This window comes from Vulpes lagopus, chromosome 11 (assembly GCF_018345385.1).
Source record: "Vulpes lagopus strain Blue_001 chromosome 11, ASM1834538v1, whole genome shotgun sequence".
Classification (NCBI taxonomy): Eukaryota; Metazoa; Chordata; class Mammalia; order Carnivora; family Canidae; genus Vulpes; species Vulpes lagopus.
This window is the reverse complement of record NC_054834.1, coordinates 29,296,259-29,314,595: the sequence shown is the minus strand read 5'-3', so window position 1 is coordinate 29,314,595 and position 18,337 is coordinate 29,296,259. Positions and strand designations below refer to the sequence as shown.

The following is an 18,337-nucleotide window of genomic DNA, read 5'->3' as shown; positions in this document are numbered from 1 at the left end:
AGTTCAATAACTCTGTGTACTTTTTCCTTGATTCGGGGTGACCACAACTGTTATCTTACCACTCTGTGATGAAGGCTTAAGTCTCATTACCAGAAATAAGGAGGTGTTATACAGCCCACTTCCCTCGTCATCCCATCCCCACCAAAGAAACATGTTCTTCTGGGCACCTCACCGCACCCCTTCCTCCCTGGTAAAGGCTGCTCAGTTTCAGAAACCCAACAAGCTCACAAATTGTCTGTTCTAATATAAAACAAAAAGACGAAAGATAAAACTTCAGCTATAAATCAAGAATGAGCCAGGCGAGGGGGCATGAGAGGGGAAAATGAGTCAACTTACCACTAATATGGGATAACCGTTACAAGCATGGATATACCCTACAGGTCATGGCTTTCCCAGCTCAAAATATTAATAAGACACTTGGCATTACCTTAAAAACACTCTCACCTTCTCAGTTTGATGAGAGAAGAACTAAAGTCCTCTTGGCTATTGATTAGTAGGAAAATTAAAAGTTTGAGTTGTGTAAGTTTTCAGGGGAGATTATTTAAGTTGCTGGCTACTTTTTCCGAGTTAAGTTTTAATTCAGCAAACATGTATTGAACACTTATCGTGAGTCAGGCAACCGGGGTGCCTACTGAAGACACCGAGAAGTTTTTCAAGGCCCTTCTCTCAAGGAATATGCACACCAGGAGGAGAAATCAACAAATCATTAAAAGGATGTCCATCGAAAGATGAATGGATAAAGAAGATGTGGTTTATGTATACAATGGAATATTCCTCAACCATTAGAAACGACAAATACCCACCATTTGCTTCAACGTGGATGGAACTGGAGGGTATTATGCTGAGTGAAATAAGTCAATCGGAGAAGGACAAACATTATATGGTCTCATTCATTTGTGGACTATAAAAAATAGTGAAAGGGAATAAAGGGGAAAGGAGAAAAAATGAGTGGGAAATATCAGGAAGGGAGACAGAACATAAAGACTCCTAACTCTGGGAAACGAACTAGGGGTGGTGGAAGGGGAGGAGGGCGGGGGGTGGGGAGGAATGGGTGACGGGCACTGAGGGGGACACTTGACGGGATGAGCACTGGGGGTTTTTCTGTATGTTGGTAAATTGAACACCAATAAAAATTAATTTATTAAAAAAAAGGATACTGATATTTAAAAAAAAACTGCAGTGTAATAAAGGCTCCTGCTGGAGGGCGTAACAATAGTAGTAGTAGTAATAATAATGTCAAATAAACTGTATGTTTTACGTGCATTAAGGGAGGAGAGAGAAAAGTGTGCTTGGCTCCCTCTGGAAAGATAAAGGGCACCGGCCTGTCCTGTTGGCACACCCCTATTCGTCCAAGGAGGACAAAGAGCCAAGGGAGGGAGAATGGGTCAGCGAGGGAAAAAACAGTCTGTGCCAAAACCTAGAGCCTTAAGAATTCATGTCGTCTTTGGAGAAATGCAAACAGCACAGGGGAGCTGCGGGAGAGTAGGAGATGAGGCCAGGGCTGTGCCTTGAAAATGTGCGCGTGAGCCTCATTCTCTGAGGCAGGTGTTTTCAAACTGGTGTCGGTTAACACAATGGGGGGATTTTGAACTTGTCTGTAAGAAAGCATGCGTGCGTGTGTGCGCTCTGCTTCGAATATGATCTAAAACAGTTCTATTAACATATTCGGACCATCTGGAAAACCACCTTACAAGAGAGGCAGTGCCAGTGATTTTAGACTTTGCATTTGCATTTATAATAACATTTGTACCAATTAGTGCCTATCTGATCGGAGCCTGTCACATAGTGAGAGTGGTGAGCGCTCGGTGACTCTTAGCTGTCTCTGTGTAGTAGCATCCGTGGTCCCCTAGCATACATCTCTCCTTCTTCCCAAGTAACGAAACCCCGAACCCTTAGGCGGGCACCCAGCTGTCCAGAAAAAGAAAAACAAAAAAACAAAAAACAAAAACATTGCCCAGTCTTGCTTGAAGCTAGCTCAAGTTCAAGTCATTGAATTGTAAGCAGAAATACCTTACGGCAGCTTCCGGGAAAATTTCTTAAAAGCGAGGTGATTTTTCTCTATAATGTCTGTAAGGTTAAGTTTGCCACTGTGTTCTCCATCGATTTCTAACCGATTCCATTAATTACTGATATAGGTGAATTAACGTTTTCCACTGGGATTTCAGATGTCTGTTTTTTTTTTTTTTCTTCTATTCGCTTTAAATTTCACCTTATACATTTCAAGTTCCCATGTTGGGGAGCAATATTAAAATATTTGAATCATCTCAGTGACCATCATTTACTAGAGAAATTTCACATGACTTCCTCATGTCCATTTGTATTTAGATTTATAATCATTTTGGTGACAAGTCGCACTCCTAAAAAAAAAAAATCCAGCCTGACAACTCTTGGCTTTTAATTACAGCATTTAGTCACTTATGTACACAATTCCTGATCTATTTGGACTTAAATTTCCATCTTGGTTTGTTCTCTCTGCTTTCCCCATCTTTCCCCCATTTTAGGTTCATTGTTCCCCCACCCCCACCCCCATTTCCATTCTTATCCTGTACTGGTTTGTAAATCATACTCTCTTACATAATCCTTTTAATAGTCATCCCAGACATGATGACATGAATCTTAATTTATGGGTATGTCATGTTAATTAGGGTCTTTACCCTTCTCTTGGGCTATAAAAAAACCTCAGGACACTTAACCATCCTACCCCTTTGAAAGCTCAATGCTTTATTATGGTGCATTAAATATTTTATTTTCCAAATCTTGGTTTTCTATAGCCTTTATTCATTTAGATGTGCCCACATATCTACTACTTTCTCTGCCCTACATTCCTTCCTGGTCCTACATCTAGGAACGTTTCTTTCTGCCATAAGTACATCCTTTAGAATTTTATTTAGGGCAGAACAGACTCTGCTTTTTGTTTATCTGTCTGAAAATGTCTTTATTTTACCACGTACAGAATTTTAGGTTGGCACTTACTGTCTTTCAGGATATTGAAGATACTCCACTGTTTTCTGCTTTCCATCATTACTGTTGAGAACTCAGCTAAAAATGTACTGATCACTCCTTTGAATATAATAAGTCTTCCCTCAATCTGGCCGCCTCAAAAAATTTTTTTTAACTACTTGTTATGGAATATTTTAAAACATGTTCCTAATTAGAAAGACTCATCCAATAAACTCTTTGTGCCCACATCCCAGCTTCAACAATTATCAACACTTTGCCACTTTTGTGTCGCCTCTTCCCACACATGCAGGCTCTTATGCACTTGTTTTAGTATTTTATTTCATTTTTACTGGAGTATTTTGGAACAGATACAAAATATCAGCTCATGTCTTTTCATCTGTAAGCACTTCAACATGTACCTCTAACTGATAAGGACTTCATTAACGTAAGCACCCCCCATTATCACAACTAGTAAAATTAGCAAAACGCCTTAAATCTTCGAATACCCATTTTTGCTCAAATTTCCCACTTGTCCCACAGGTGCTTTTCACAGTTGGTTTGTGGAAATCAGGATCGAAAGAAGCCCACACATCACCTTGGGTGCTATTTCTTTTAAGACTATTTTATTACAAGTGGCCCTCCCTTGGGTTTTTCTGTTCTTGCTATAGATTTGTCAGGAAAACCAGATAATTCTTTAGAGAGACCCCCATTCTGGATTGGGTTTTCTCAAGTTGTTGAATCATTTCTTCACATTTCTATGAATGGTCAGTCAAAACTAGAGGTTTGACTAGATTTGGGTTAAATATATCTTAGTAAATATATTTCTTCGGTGTATTCATGGTGAATAGTATGCTTGCTTTTCCCTTTCTTAGGGCCCTAAGTGTGAACCATGGGCTTAAGGGGTGTTGGCTGATGCCTCCATTCTGAAGTATCCCCTCGACCTTCCATCTAGGGTGTTAGTACCCCTGAGGACTTTGCGTAGGTCTATGACTTCAATGGAGGTTTTTAAATGATGGTTTTCTGGGGTGCCTGGTGGCTCAGGTCATCATCTCAGGGTCCTGGGATCGAGTTCTGCATTGGGCTCTCTGCTCCGTGGGGAGTCTGCTTGGGATTCTCTCTCCCACTCAAATGAATAAGTAAAATATTTTTTAAAAAGATTTCATTTATTTATTCATGAGAGACAGAGAGAGAGAGAGAGAGAGAGGCAGAGGAAGAAGCAGGCCCCATGCAGGGAGCACGAGGTGGGACTCGATCCTGGGTCTCCAGGATCACACCCTGGGCCAAAGGTGGCGCTAAACCACTGAGCCACCCAGGCTGCCCCAGTAAAATCTTTTTTTAAAAATAAAATAAAATGGTTTTCCTACTGCTATCGTTCCTCCTGATCTAGTAGCTCCAAGACTCCTAAAAAAAACCTTTCCTTCATCTACTCTTTCATCGCCGTGAAAATATAGTTTATATAGGAAAGACAGTGTAGATGTGTGATCCTTTCCCTTTGTTAATTTTCAGGGTAGTGAGTCGCTACCTAAGCCACCTCCAAATATAATTGATCTGTAGAACCTTTTCATAATGATTCTTATGTCTTTTTTTAAAAATCAGCTTTATAAAGGCTTAATGTTTGTCCAATAAAATTCACCCATATTGAGTACACAGTTTGAACAATTCTGACAGATGCAAACATCTATGTAAACACATCACGATCAAGATTAGAACATCTCCAGGACCCCCAGGAACTTTTCTCTTATCCTTTCAAGTCCATCTGTGCTCCTTAGCTTGGCTCCAAGCCGCCTGTCTGCCTTCTATCACCTTGTTTACCTTTTCTAGAATTCTCTATAAGTGAAATCACCCAGATTTAGTCTTTTGTATGGTCATCTTTCTCTTCGCACAATGCTTTTTTAGATTAATCCATGTTGTTTCATGTATCAGTAGGGTTTTTTTTTATAAATAGCTTCTTATTATATGAGCGTATTCCATTTTATTTCTTAATCCATAGTTTTATTGGACATTTCATCCTTGCATGAAGTAGATCAGCCAGACTCCTCTGCACATCTCTGGGCCCTCTGCCCCCACCGAGTATTTACCACCTGTCTGGTTCTCTGTTTTATACATCCAGCCACCCAAGCCTGCCCAAACCCCATTCTCTGGATCTTCAACTCAAAGAGACAGTAGAATTCTGTTTGGGCAGAATTGGGTGCCCCCTTCCTGCACCACAGCCTGGAAACTGCATCCAGGTACTAATGTGGGGCAGTCACAGAGTTCACCTTGTTTGTATCTTATCTCCAGGGGATCACAAACCTTCATTGCCTATCTTCCAACATCTGAAAGCAGTAGTTTCATACATTTTGTTTAATTTTCCAAGTTTTAAGGGAGAAGGGCAATTCTCATAGAAGTCCATCCTTCATGGTGAAAGCAAAAGTCTCTTGCATCTTTTTGACAAGATTAAAAACAAGATAAATTAGGTTTTTTTTTTCAATCAACTTTACTGAGGTATAATTTATATACTTTAAAATTCACAGTTGACATCTACACGTTGTTGGTTTTGACAAATGTATGCAACATATAATCACCACCTCTGTCTCCCCCAGAAAGTTCCTCATTCCTTTTTTGCAATCAGTCTTCATCCACACCTCTCAACCTGGGCAACCAGTTATCTAATCTCTCACTACAGAGTAATTGCATCTGTCCTAATATTTCAAATATGTAGAATCAGTTTCTCTTTTGTATCTGGTTTCCTTCACCAGTATCATGTCTGTAAAATTTATTGGTGCCATTATATGTGTCACTGTTTGGGGTTTTTTTTTATTGCTGAGTACATGTTTTCATTTCTTTTGGTTAAATACCAAGGAATGGAATTTCTGGGTCATGTGTAAGTATATGTTAAATTTTATGGGAAATTGCCAAACTCTTCTCCAAAATAGTCATACAATTTTACATTTCCAGCATCGAATCATGAAAGTTTTAATTGCTCTGTATTATCACTAACACCAAGAGTGGTTTTGATGCCTTTTTAAATTTAAATGTAATCTAAATGTAGAATAGAAGATAGACATCCTTGCCTTGTCTGTGATCTTATAAGAAAGAATTCAGTCTTTCACTATTAAGCATGATTGCTAGTCATCAGTTTTTCATCGATATCTTTTATGAGACTAAGTTCCCTCTTGGTCTTTGTTAAGAGATTTTACCAAGAAGGAATTTGGGGTTTTGTCATGTCTTTTTTCTTTATCTATGGAGCTAATTATATATTTTTCTCTTTTAGTCTGTTCAGATGATGAACCACATTGATTTATTTTTTAATGTTCAATCACCCTTGCATTCTGGGGATAACCACATTTGGTCATAATTATCCTTTTTACATATTTTATATATTTGATACGATAGACCATGTCTACAATCCTTCACATTTATGATCATGAAGAATATTGTTCTACAGTATTCATTTCTCATAATGTTTTTTTCAGGTTGCAGTATCAGGGTTAAGCTAGCTTCATAAAAAGAATTGGAAATATCTCCTTTTCAATTTTCTGGGAGAGTTTCTATAAAGTTCATCTTTATTTCTTCCTTAAATGTTTGGTAGAATCACCCAGTTTACTTTGTGGGAAGACTTTAACTACAAATTCAGTTTCTTTCATCTGTAATAAGGGTATCTTGTTGATCTATTTCTTTTTAAAGGACTGGCATTTTATGTCTTTCAAGGAATTTGTCTTTTTCATCGAATTTGCCAAATTGTTGGTGTAAACTTATTTACAATATTCTCTTATTAGCTTTTTACTGTCTGTAGAATCTGTAGTGATGTCCCTCTCTTATTTATGATATTGACAATTGCTGTCTTTATTTCTTTGTTACTTTTTTTTTTAGCAGTTAGACTTTATATCCCTCAGAGTCATTTTACATATCTTTGTTTTGCTTAGGACTCATTGAGCTTCTTGAATCTGGTACTCTGCCCGGCTGATGCTAGCTGCCTTGTTTTTCTGGACTTCTACCTCTGTCTCCTCAACTCAGGAATCCATGCCTTGCTGCTTTTCCCTGCCCTGTGGCCTGAAACCTCTTCCCAGGCAGTAAGCTGGGGCAATAATAGGGATCGCCTGGTTTGTTTCTGCTCTTTCAGAGACTGCCATCCTCTCTACCTGATGTCCAATGGAACAACAAAAAAAAAGTCATTTCATAAATTTTGTGTCTGATTTTTAAATTGTTTCACATAGAAGAGTAAATCTAGTTCCTATTCCTTTGCTAAAAACCAGGAACTAACTTTTATTGTGCACCTACTATGCACAGACACTTTTCATTTATCCTTTCATTCAATTCTGTTAGAAGTCCTATGTTGAAGATACTCTGAACCCTTTTTACAGATGAGGAACCAGGGGCTTTGACAAATTAATGAATAAAGCCATATACTCTATTAAATGACAAAATTATTTGATCTCAGTTGTCTTTGACTACAGAAGGATGCTCCCTCCAGATAAAAAAAGAGAGACAGGAAAGTGCAGAGTGCAAACTAATAAAATCCATTCTGTAAAATTTATTTTAATCATAACCACTTGAACGAGCAGTTGAAACCTCCCCCTTTCTCTCAGGATGCAACGTAAGAATGACAATTTTACATTTCCAATCATTATCTTTGTGGTTTTCCTTTCTTGTCTTTTAGTGATATTGTGGGAAGATTCCCCACATTCCTGGCCATTCTGGTTATAAAAAGGCCAGTCCACTTAGAAGTTCCAATCTCACATACAATTTAAACCCTTCCCCCACCAGACTCCAAAGGACTTGGAGAGGGAGGGGGTTGAACTAACTGCTTTATCATTCTTCCTTCTCCAACACCTTGGGGTGGAATGGAGAATGTGGTCTTGTTTTGTATACTTCTCCTGTCTTCTTAATATCTAATCCCCCGCCCTGTCTCCTCAATATCTAATCCCTTCCCCATCTTCTCCGTATCTAATCCTTCCGAGGTTGTGGGATCAAAGGGAAACAGAAAAGGCACAGCTCCTCCTATATAACTGTTGCTTGTGTGACCATTAGTAATCTTGTCCTGACCAGTGATGTTCTATGTTTTCTGCTGTCCTCTGCTCTTACAAGGTGTTTTCATGAGGAAGTTCTCCTTTGGTCAGATCTCTCTGTCCGTACTCCCTCTGGCCCTACCTGAGGTTCAGTGCTCACTCTGGTGAAGTTATTACCTTATTTGACCTCAAGTCTTCCATGGTTTCTGCTTCCTTATATAACCCCTCTGCTCCTTCACATGGGGCCAGGAAACTGCTCAGGTCCCCTTTGGCACTCTCAAAGGGCCAAGTGGGAACTAGGATGGGTTGGTCACCATTTCCTTGCACTCACCACACTAAGGCTCATTACTATCCTCCAGCCTTGGATTATTTCTGCAAGCCTCCCTTCTCAGCTCTCAAGATGACATGGAGTAACCAGCTTTTCTAAGAAATCCCTCACCATCATGAGTCCTGGTGGCAGCAAAGGGCTGGAATGGGAACTCTTCTATGGTTCTGTTGGTCATCAAGTCTAGCTGCGAAGTGAGCTGCCAGTCTCTGCCTGTGTAGGCACTCCATTCTCTAAGATGGTGTTCTTGGAACCCCACCCTATTCATTTAAATACTGGAGGTGAGAGAATTACCTGTGGGAAGGCTGGAAAAGGAATTACCTCCTACTGAGAGAATAAATAATGGCCTTCCCTCTTCCTCTCCCTGGTAATCTCTTTATAATAGCTTGTTAGCTAGGTGATGACTGTGGATAATAGGGCCTGTTTAGCTCTTCTCAGTAATCTCTGGGGGGATTAATAGGCCATACAGCTGGCAGGTCTCTTTAGACAGTAGCACAAGAGTGCCTCCTGTTTTCTGATGAAGCCCCAGGCAACAGTAAAGATCCCACTTAATATTCTGCTCTATAACCAATAGTTCAACTGGTCTACAGCAGTTGCCCAAACTCTGATCACAAAAGTTGATTTAAGGTTCATTGTACCTAATTCTGATGTCACAACAGAAAATCTTAATAAGCTCTGAAGTACACAATATGGATAGAAGCCTGAGAAAAGTCAGTATGGTGTGCAAGAATGCACAATTAAAAAAAAAAATTACTCTCCTGCACAAAATGTGCACAATCTCACTCTCCCCACCCCACCTCCAGGAGAAGGAAAAAAAAAAACCCCAAAACCAGAAAACAAAGAACGGTCCATTCTTTTGGGGCCTGGCCTGATTTCTAAGAAGTCAGAACGAGCATGGTAGGTAGGGGGAGGGGTGGGTATGACAAATGAGGTGGAAAGAGAGAAGGGGGTGGGGAAGGAGAGAGAAGAGAACACAGTAAAACAATCCTTGCTTTCATTCTTGGCTCCCATAGACACAGCCCAGAAGGAGCACTATGGGCCCCATTAGGGGACTGCTGGAGGCTGGCAAGCTTCCTTAACTCACAGAGCTATTTAGAGATCTGGGATTGGTGCCCATGTCCAGGGAGTTAGCATTCCTGCCCAGAGGAGGTGGCATGGGAGAGAGCTTTCAAGTGTATTCAACATTCTCCCCCACAGCCTCTTCCTCCCCACTCCCTAACACCAAACTCCTAAATTTCCTGAAGAAAAACAAGCTCATTAATCCAGACTCAGCCTGACATAGCAAAAGATACAAGCAGCATTCTCATGGTGAGAACTCTGGGTTTGTAGGTAAGTGCTACTCACCTGTCCTTTTTTTTTTTTTTTCACCTGTCCTTTAGACTATAAAGCAAGCTATCTTAAAAGGTCTTTCTGGGTCCTGAACTAATCCTCCCTTTTAACACTGAGCTTTTTCCTGTATTATTATCACCAAAGCTCCATCAATAGCAATCCATTTATATCCTGGGGGCATGTTCTGAAATAGTATTGCGAAGGACTCAAAGAAGAGGAAGGTGCATCCTGCCTATGCATGTGAGAGTTCCCAGGAGGAGGAAGCCAGTGTGGGCTTGGTCATCAAGGTACAAGAAGGGTAGAAAGGACCAGAGGTCTGAGAAGATAGGTGAGTGTGTCCAACCCAACTGGGGTCACTAGTGCTGCCCAGACTGCTGGTTTGGGACACCTGCCTTGTTTTGTGGCCAGTAGGGTCCTACCCTTCCCATGTTTGAAATGTTGACTGTTCAGATTTAGTGTGTATTATTAGACTCTATAGTCACAAATCTGAAAGCCCCTTGGGAGTGGGAATGGTGACTTGGTCACCACGACTCTCAGCACTTAGTGTATACCTAGGACCTGGTAGGCTTACAGGCTGCATGGACCCATTCATTGTGAATGAATGAACCAAAAGGGGTCCCAGAAAATGGCTCTGTCCTAAGTCCCAGATCCTCTCCAGACCCTTGTGCAGGCTTTTTGGAAACCTCTAAGGAATAGTGGAAGAGACTCTCTTATTAAGTGATAATGCCTTATATAAGTGAAGTGTTTCTATTGTTTCCCCCCAAAGAGTTGTTCATATGTTTGATCTTTATGGCAATCTGATTGGGACTACATAGGGAACTTACCATCTATTGCTATTTTATTGGAAGGACACTAAGCCTCAGGAGAACAATTTTACCCTCAATTCTCTATGTCACCTTGGGAATTCATTAGTAACAGGGCAAAATTTCCCAATGGTGTGACTTCATCTGAGTGGGCAGCTGTGGTTTCAGAAACACACAGGATTCAAATATTGAAACCTGATTAAAAGCCAAGGGTCAGAGTCCTCCCATCTTGCTCTATCAGGTTAGTCATGGTGTGTGAGAGACTCTCGTATTATTGTCTGTAGACCATGAAGAGGATGGAGAGACACATGGTCATGGGCCCTCTGTATATGCACTTTGATTTGGAGAGGAAGAACACCAGGTGGGCAGAAGCCAGACTCAGCCAAAGACTACAGAGATTAGAGCACATCTGCCTGTACCATATGAAGCTGCTGACCCAGGAGCAGAGACAGCTCCAGAAAGAACTGCAGAGGTTGCAGCAAGGTGAGGCCTCTGGGACTGGGGAGAGGCAGGACAGGGCAGTAAGCCATCACCTGGCTGAGGCCAGAGTGGCATCCCCACCTCAGGACAAGGGCTCTTTCAGAGACCTGGACATCAAGGAAGCAAGAACTTAACCCTACCTGGATTTGAGGCTGCCTGCCCTCCCACCACCCTCCTCCCTGGGTTACACAGCTTCCCCCAGCAGCTCAGCAGCAAGGCTTTTTGAGCTAATACTTCTCAGGCTTCCAGTTACTTCTGTGTTTCAAATGAGCTTTCTCTTGCTTTAGACCTTTGTTTTCTTTTTACATTATTTTCCATTCTGCTTTCCTTTCACTACATCTGGGTTGATTTGGTTTCATCTCTATGCTTGGTCAGCATTGATTGAGCAACTGTTAATGTGCATGTCACATTAAGAAAGGGAAGTTTAAAAAAAGATCCCCAGGATTAGCAACCACAGAGCAATATCCTCATACTGACAGCTGCCCTCTGATGGGGCTGAGCAAGAGCATCTGGCCATTTTCCGCCAATGAGATTGAGGCCCTTCCTACCTTCTGTGCAAAATGAACTTCTCAATCACCTTCCTATGTGTGTTCACACTAGAGCCTACAGATTTTGCTTAGGTCAGAAAATTTCAAACAAGTAATTGTGTGGTATATCAGTACTGTGTTTTCTTGGACTCTGAAGGCAAAGGCCCAATGTTTCTGCTGTTTTCCCAAAGAGGCCTCTTTACCTGTAAGCCATGTGCTCATATTCTTTATAATAATGTTCTTCCATAAAACCTCCTGTCTCCAAATAACCCTTTCCAAGTGTATACATCACTCAGAAGACCATCCAATTCATGGAGATAAGCAAGTAGTTAAGTAGTGATAATGAGAATAATGTAAGCTAAAAAACTGGTTCTGGTTAGTAGCTACTGACCATCATGGAACAAAGGACTACACGGTGGTGTCCAGAATCTTGGACCTTCCAGAGCTGCTTACACCAGTCAAAAAAAAAAATTGGGAAAGAAAACTCCTCTACTTGATGATCCCATTAAATCATGGTGGCTAAGAACACAGAATCTGGACCCAGACTGTCAAGTGTTGAAATCCTGATTCTCATTTACTAGCGGTGAGGCCTTGGGGGGCTCACTGGACCAGTCTGTGCCTCACTTGCCTCCAAGTTAAATAGAAATGATGTTCCCCACTTCATGGAGTTAGTTGAGGATTTAGGCACTTGGAACAGTACCTAAACACACAATAAGTGTTAAGTAAGTGTTTACTCTGATCATTTAATCAATCAATAGGTCAATCAATCAATAAAAGATGGTTACAGGATTAAAACTTCTACTGCTTTGTTGACAACTGCAAACTAGCACTGGGTGTTATACTATATGTTGGCAAATTGAATTTAAATTTTAAAAATATTTTTTTTTAAAAAAGAAAGAAAACCGCAAACTAATTGTACGATTTGTAGAAACTACATCCATCATTAAAATAATTAGATTTTGCTTTACATCAAAATTCAGCACAGAAAGGACCCACCCCAGCTCTGGGAAACTATAGGCCCTTCTCACTAAAGGCAGGTATCAGGACTCAGAAGCTCTGAAAATGCTAGAGCATGTTCCAGAGGAAAGCCAGGTGTCATGATTCAATGTAAACCTGTTTAGGTCTACACAGCTAATATATGGGTGCAAGAACAAAGAGTAATGTCCAAACAGCTGGCCTGGGAATTATTTCCCACAGCTTTGGGTCTGAAGGAGGATTCTGAGCAAGTAGCTGAACTTCTCTGCTTTCTATTTCCCTGTCTGCAAAAATGGTTAAAACAAACTCCAATGAGCGCTCATAGACTGGAAAAGAACCTTAAAAGCCATCTAATTAAATCCCACTTCCATTCTCAAAAGGACACTGAAGACCATATACCTACTTTCAAGGAGAGGGTTAGGGGAGGTATGCAGAAGGCCAGGCCCGAGGTAGCTGGTGTCCTGGCTGAGTAGCGAGTTTGCCTCCGTGACAGGTGGTATGGGAAAGTCTGGACCAGGAGGCAGAAAACTGATTCAGGGGCCTCCGTCTCTCTATCCTTTAGAAAGTCATATTCTTTCTGAGCCTCAGGCTTCTTGACAGTACAATGAAGGGAGAGGGGGGGCAAAATAAGGGAAAGGGGATGAAATAATATGTATTACATTTCAGTATTTATCAGGCATTGCACTAGGCAGTATTTTTCCATGATTCATTTACCAAAATTGTTACTGAGATTCAGCTTTATGCCAGTTGGTAGATTATCTAAAATTCATATTCCCAGTCCTCATCTGTAAAGATTTGGATCTTCAATTAGGCTCAAAAACCCACATGTTTAACTGAGGTGATACTAAGGCAGATTATTATGGGACAGGTATTTTGTGGACCAGACTTTACAAAACAGTATTACAGCCACTCCGATAGACACAGGATTCTAAGTAAAAAAAAAAAAAAAAAAAAAAAAAAAAAAAAGATCTGCTTCCTGTATATGCTCATGTTTAAATTGGAAGGTAGCTGTGCTTGTGAAAAATTATGACAGATGCTAATTGCTGGGACGGTCAGTGGTTGAGCGTCTGCCTTTAGCTCAGGGCATGATCCCGGGGTCCCACCATCAAGTCCCACATTGGGCTCCCCGCTGGGAGCCTGCTTCTCCCTCTGCCTCTGTTTCTGTGTCTCTCATGAATAAATAAAATCTTTAAAAAAAAAAAAAAAGAAAATACTAATTGCTAAATTAGAGTTATTTCCAAAGTAGGGCAGGAGCATAAGAAGATTCCTATGTCAGAGGGCCTCAGGTGAGATCTCCCAAAAGAAGCAGTGTGCAGCAGAATCCGGGAGGAGAATGGGGCAGGGGGCAGCACGGTTTGCATGGAGGACACGTGGGACACACCCAGGCCAGAGGGAACAGTATGTACAAAGGCGCCACATGAGCATAACTTGCTCCAAATAGCCTGGTACTGAGGAGGGTGAGGGGCAAGGAGAAGGTGAGGCACGGTGTTGAGGCAAGGCCGTATGGGCAGTGTCTCTGCTCATGGAGAGTTCCACAGGTCTTACAAAGGAGTTTAGTTTTCACCCTCCAGGGTCTGGCGGTGGGGAGATGACATGTTCACCCTGGCTGCAAGGTTTAAGAGAATCCCCAAATTCAGACCTAAACTAGAGGATTGGCCGAGTGAAGAGAATGAGTATTTTGAGATATTTGGAAAGTAGAATTGTCAGAGCTTTGCGAGTAATTATATGTCCAGGGCCCAGAGTCTATTGCCTGGCACAAAGTTGGTTTTCAATTATCCTTATTGAGTGGGACAGCTGGACACATACAGGTGCCGTGTGTCCACAAGGGAACACGGAGGACAGATGTAGTGTCAGGAAAGTTATGTTCATTTTCTGAGCCTGTTGACTCAACAGGGCCAAACTGCAGAAGAATGGCCTGGTTGGGAGAAGTAGCTTAAAATCTCTCAGCTTATAGGAAACAGATGAAGTTCTTACATGGAAAAGACACACACACACACACACACACACACACTCAAGGCAACAACAGGGGAAGAAGGGCTCACGAAAGACAGTCTCTTGTCTTGACTACCTCGCAAAGAAGTGATCAGATGAAGCAGTGTTAGGAGTTTAATGTGAGTTCCAGTCCCCTTATCTGGTCATATTCCCTCTGCCTGGTGCCTGCTGACCCCATGCACAATCAGGGAACTTGCTCCCAAACCAGCGTAAGACTTTCAACCCCAAGTCACCAACTCCTGAGGTGTCCTAAAGGCTAACCAGGTCCTCCAGAGCAGCCATGACTACAAGATGTTGAAACATTTACTCAAAGAGTGAAAAACCCACTTAATCGTACCGGCAGTTGCAACTCCTGGGTCAGGCGAGTAGGAGGTCACATAACTGAGGTGAATGAAACAATAGGGCACCATCTCCGGGTATCGCCCACACCCAGTTATTTTGTCTTGAAAACCCAATGCTTGCCAAGTAAGACATTCAAACAAAACCTCCACGGGCCTCCAGCCAGTTTCAACCTCTAACCTCAGTATTTCTAAATCCTTGTTAACATGTTCTAGGTCAACACTGGGGAGCTGCTGTATGTTTTTCTGTCTTCCCCCGTCCTGCCAAATCCGTCGTATGTGTATGCGGTCTGAGAGCGTTCGTACGTTGCTTCTCTGCTCAGAGAACCAGTTTCCAGTCCAGCATCCTTTCCGTTCTTCTCTTACTAGATTAGTTTTTAGGGTTTCCATCAGAGAGAACCACTAACTGGCTGTCTTATTTATTGCCTCATGGTTCTGGAGGCTCCAAGTCCAAGATCGAGGTGTCTGGGGGACTGATTTGCTCTGAGGCTCTGAGGGAAGGACTACTCTCAGGCCTCTCTCCTTGGAGTGCCAGTCGCTGTCTTTCCCCTACATCTCTTCAACACTGTCCTCCCTCTATCTGTGTCTCTGTGTCCAAATTTCCCCTTGTTATAAGGACACCAGCCATGGATTAGGGCTCCCCCTAATGACCTCCTCTTAACTGGCCTATCTCCTTAAAGGCCCTATCTCCAAATAAGGTCAAGTTCTGAGGTGCTGTGGGGTTAGGACGTCAACCTATGACTTTTGGGGGAAACAGAATTCAACCGGTAACACTTTTTATTGACTCAAAGCAGATATTATCAAGAAAAAGCTCTCCTCTTATTTGGGGAATGAAATTCAGAAGAGACCAGAAGATGTCCTTGTGCCCTCACCACCAGGAAGGCAGAAGCACAGAGTTCCACAGGCTAATAAAGTTAGGTGAGAAAATGCTTACTACCCTCATGGGGATGCTACTGAATCCTCCTTCCCACCTCACCTCCCTGAATCATCCTCTCCCTAAGAAAATGCTGCCTTTCCTCCTTAAGCAATGAAGCACTTCCCCATAGCTTGACCACCTCCTTCTCAGCCACTTCATCACCTCAGCCAATTAATTCCACACCAAACGTGACCTAACAACTGGGAAATTCCAAATATGGGCCTTGTTGCTGGCTTTCACAGATCTTTCTTCTTTTTACCTCTTTCCCCAGAGCACTGGCCACCAACACAACCCAAGAGATATATAAATCCAAGACACAGGTGCCTCCTTTCCATCAGGCTGGCCTAAGGGACTCCGTGAAAAGCAAAGAACAGTCACTACCTCCAAACTACAAGGCTTCCCACTTCACAGCCGAGAAGATACAAGCCCGAGAGAAAGACTGCCTAAGGCCCCCGAAGGGCAAAGAGTCCAACAAGGGCATGTCTACTCCGTGTCAGGATGGAGATGTCTCCACCCACACTGTAGATCAAGGCCCCGGTTCCAGCCCAGCTGGCGAGAGTGGAAGAGCACACGTTGATGAGGCCACATTGGAGGATGCCAGCCTAAAGCCAGACCCCCAGGCTGGGAGTCAAAGCCCCCTAAACCCCAGGGAATGTGCAGGAAATTGGAAAGGCGAGTCCACAACACCTACCTTCTCAGAGCTGTTTGCGAAGGTCAGAAATGCCCACTACCTCCGGCACAGGGTCCCCCCCGACTCTGAGAGATTGCTTACTATCGGGGAGATATTCGGGCATGAGGAATCCTTGCAGCCCAGGGCAGCCCAGGAGCGTGAGGACACGGTGAGCACCCTCCAGCCCTAACCACCCAGGTAACCTCACAATAACATAGATCGTACTTACTAAAGGGATGCATTCCTCAAGAAGCTGCAGAAAGTAGTATATAATGTGTGTCGATTTTATTTTAAATCCTCGGGCCTTTCTTTCTTTTTTTCCTTTTATGGGGATAGAATCTTTCACTGAACGAGCAAGAAGGGCATATGACAAATGAGGGGAGAGACAAATCTTCTGAAAACGCTGTAAGCGGTGCCCACGTGTTGCTGATGCCACCAATTCTGTGCATCTCCACTGATGACTAGACTTTTCCCAAAAAAGAAAAATATTCGGGGTCCTGCTTACTTTGGTCGCCCCTTTCTTATAGGAGGTTCTTATGGTGCCACCTGCTGGCAAAGGACAAAGGTCTTCTGTCCTCACTGGAACGGTGGGCATAGGAGCATCCTCAGAAATACGCATCCTCGTAGGTGCTAGAAATAAAACCTGCTCCCTGAAAAAAACAAAAACAAAAACAAAAAAACCTGCTCCCTGAAGGGCAAGAAAAAAATAGGATTTTTTTAAGACTACCAGGCTTGCCCTCGTTAGGGTGAGAACAACACTCTTGCCGATTTCTACATCCTAAGCAGGAACAGAAGTCCAATGTTTCTTTGCAATTTGTAAGAACACTGTCATTTCTGATGGTTTTTTTTTTTTTTTGCAACCTATCATATTTTAGAGATGTAATATATTCTTGGATCTCACTGAATTCATTAATAAGTACTTGTGAAAAGCACTGATCTGTTAATTATTTCTGGAGTAAATTGTTTATGTTGGTCAAAAAAAAAAAAAAAAAAAACACACCGAAGTCTTTCCTTCCTTCCTTTCTTCCCAGGTGGCTCCACTTTGGTTTTCTCATTCCTGCTTTCTACCCACTCAGAGCACACTTTCTGGATCCTAATAAAGGAAGAGTAAACAATTTGTATCACCTCCTCCAACATTTCCTCCCCAAGAAGCAAAGCAACCGAGGAAGGCAGGCCAGGGCCACAGGAGGGATTCACGGACACTTACTTTATTCCCATGGGCCCAGGCCCCGGCTAGCAGGCCCCACAGTGTAGAGAGCCCCCTGCAAAGTGCCCCAGCCCCTTATTGTATGTCCTTCCTCCTTGTTTCCTGCCTAAACCCTGTCTATCTGCATTGCAAGCACACTCCAAGGGGGAGTTTCCCAAAGGATCTGTCCCGCTCCTCCAGGGCCTTTCGTCCGGGCCAAGCCACTGGGGATGTGGCCTCAGCCTGGGCCCTGCTCCCTACGCGCCATCAAGCCCCAACCCCAAGCACACCTGTGTTGCCAACTCAAGAAATAAACATTCTGCACAGTCCTCGCTGTGCCCGTGCTTGTGTCTTCGCAGGTCAGAGGGGCCCAGGCCTGCCTGGCCTTCCCACTCCGGGACCTGATACACTACCCTCTTTCAAATGATGTGTCCTGCGCTGCCCCAAAATTGTGCATTACGAACCTTCCATCCACACAGATTCATGTTCTTATCATTTAGTCCAATATGTGTTCCTCCTTCGATACAACAGATGAGCACTTTTATTGGCACCACTCAACACAACCAGGCGGGAAGCTGCTGCAGGGGCCATGGCTGCCCTAACTCATTATGCCCTAAAGGACGGGGCAAAGCCCTAGTCTTCCCGAGGCACACTGAGCTCCAGGACGGCTTGCAGCGAGTCAGCTTCAAGTCATTCATTCCTCCCATGGTCCCCCCTTGGGATCAGTGTGCTCCCCAAAGGACACTGGGCACTGTCCAGAGACAATCTGGTGAGGTGGTTAAAACACCACTGTATTAAACCTTTGCAAAAGCCTCTGAAGGGTAAGAAATCGGTGAGACAACTGCTTCCATTTTACAGAAAAGAAAAA

At 42.8% G+C, this 18,337-nt stretch overlaps 1 protein-coding gene across 2 annotated transcripts; it reads left to right on the top strand.

The window, feature by feature from the left end:
• The first annotated feature begins 9,449 nt into the window (after nucleotides 1–9,449).
• Nucleotides 9,450–17,901, top strand: CCDC190 (coiled-coil domain containing 190). Of its 2 annotated transcripts, none has more exons than XM_041722620.1 (5): nucleotides 9,450–9,582; nucleotides 10,670–10,868; nucleotides 15,492–15,615; nucleotides 15,885–16,452; nucleotides 17,315–17,901. In XM_041722620.1, the coding sequence occupies exons 2-5, from the start codon at nucleotides 10,673–10,675 to the stop codon at nucleotides 17,378–17,380; spliced, it is 954 nt and encodes a 317-aa protein (XP_041578554.1). In that variant the 5' UTR covers nucleotides 9,450–9,582; nucleotides 10,670–10,672; the 3' UTR covers nucleotides 17,381–17,901. The 2 variants fall into 2 exon arrangements, with proteins under 2 accessions (XP_041578554.1, XP_041578555.1); XM_041722621.1 differs by having other exon boundaries at nucleotides 15,885–16,481.
• The last annotated feature ends 436 nt before the right edge of the window (nucleotides 17,902–18,337 follow it).

What these genes read in the sequence shown, in the direction of transcription:
- CCDC190 (XM_041722620.1), top strand. Translation starts at nt 10,673, where the DNA reads ATGAAGAGGATGGAGAGACACATGGTCATGGGCCCTCTGTATATGCAC. An exon ending in ACTGCAGAGGTTGCAGCAAG is followed by an intron (nt 10,869 to 15,491) that starts GTGAGGCCTCTG and finishes GACTCAAAGCAG; the next exon opens with ATATTATCAAGAAAAAGCTC. An exon ending in CCCAGGAGCGTGAGGACACG is followed by an intron (nt 16,453 to 17,314) that starts GTGAGCACCCTC and finishes CTTTCTTCCCAG; the next exon opens with GTGGCTCCACTTTGGTTTTC.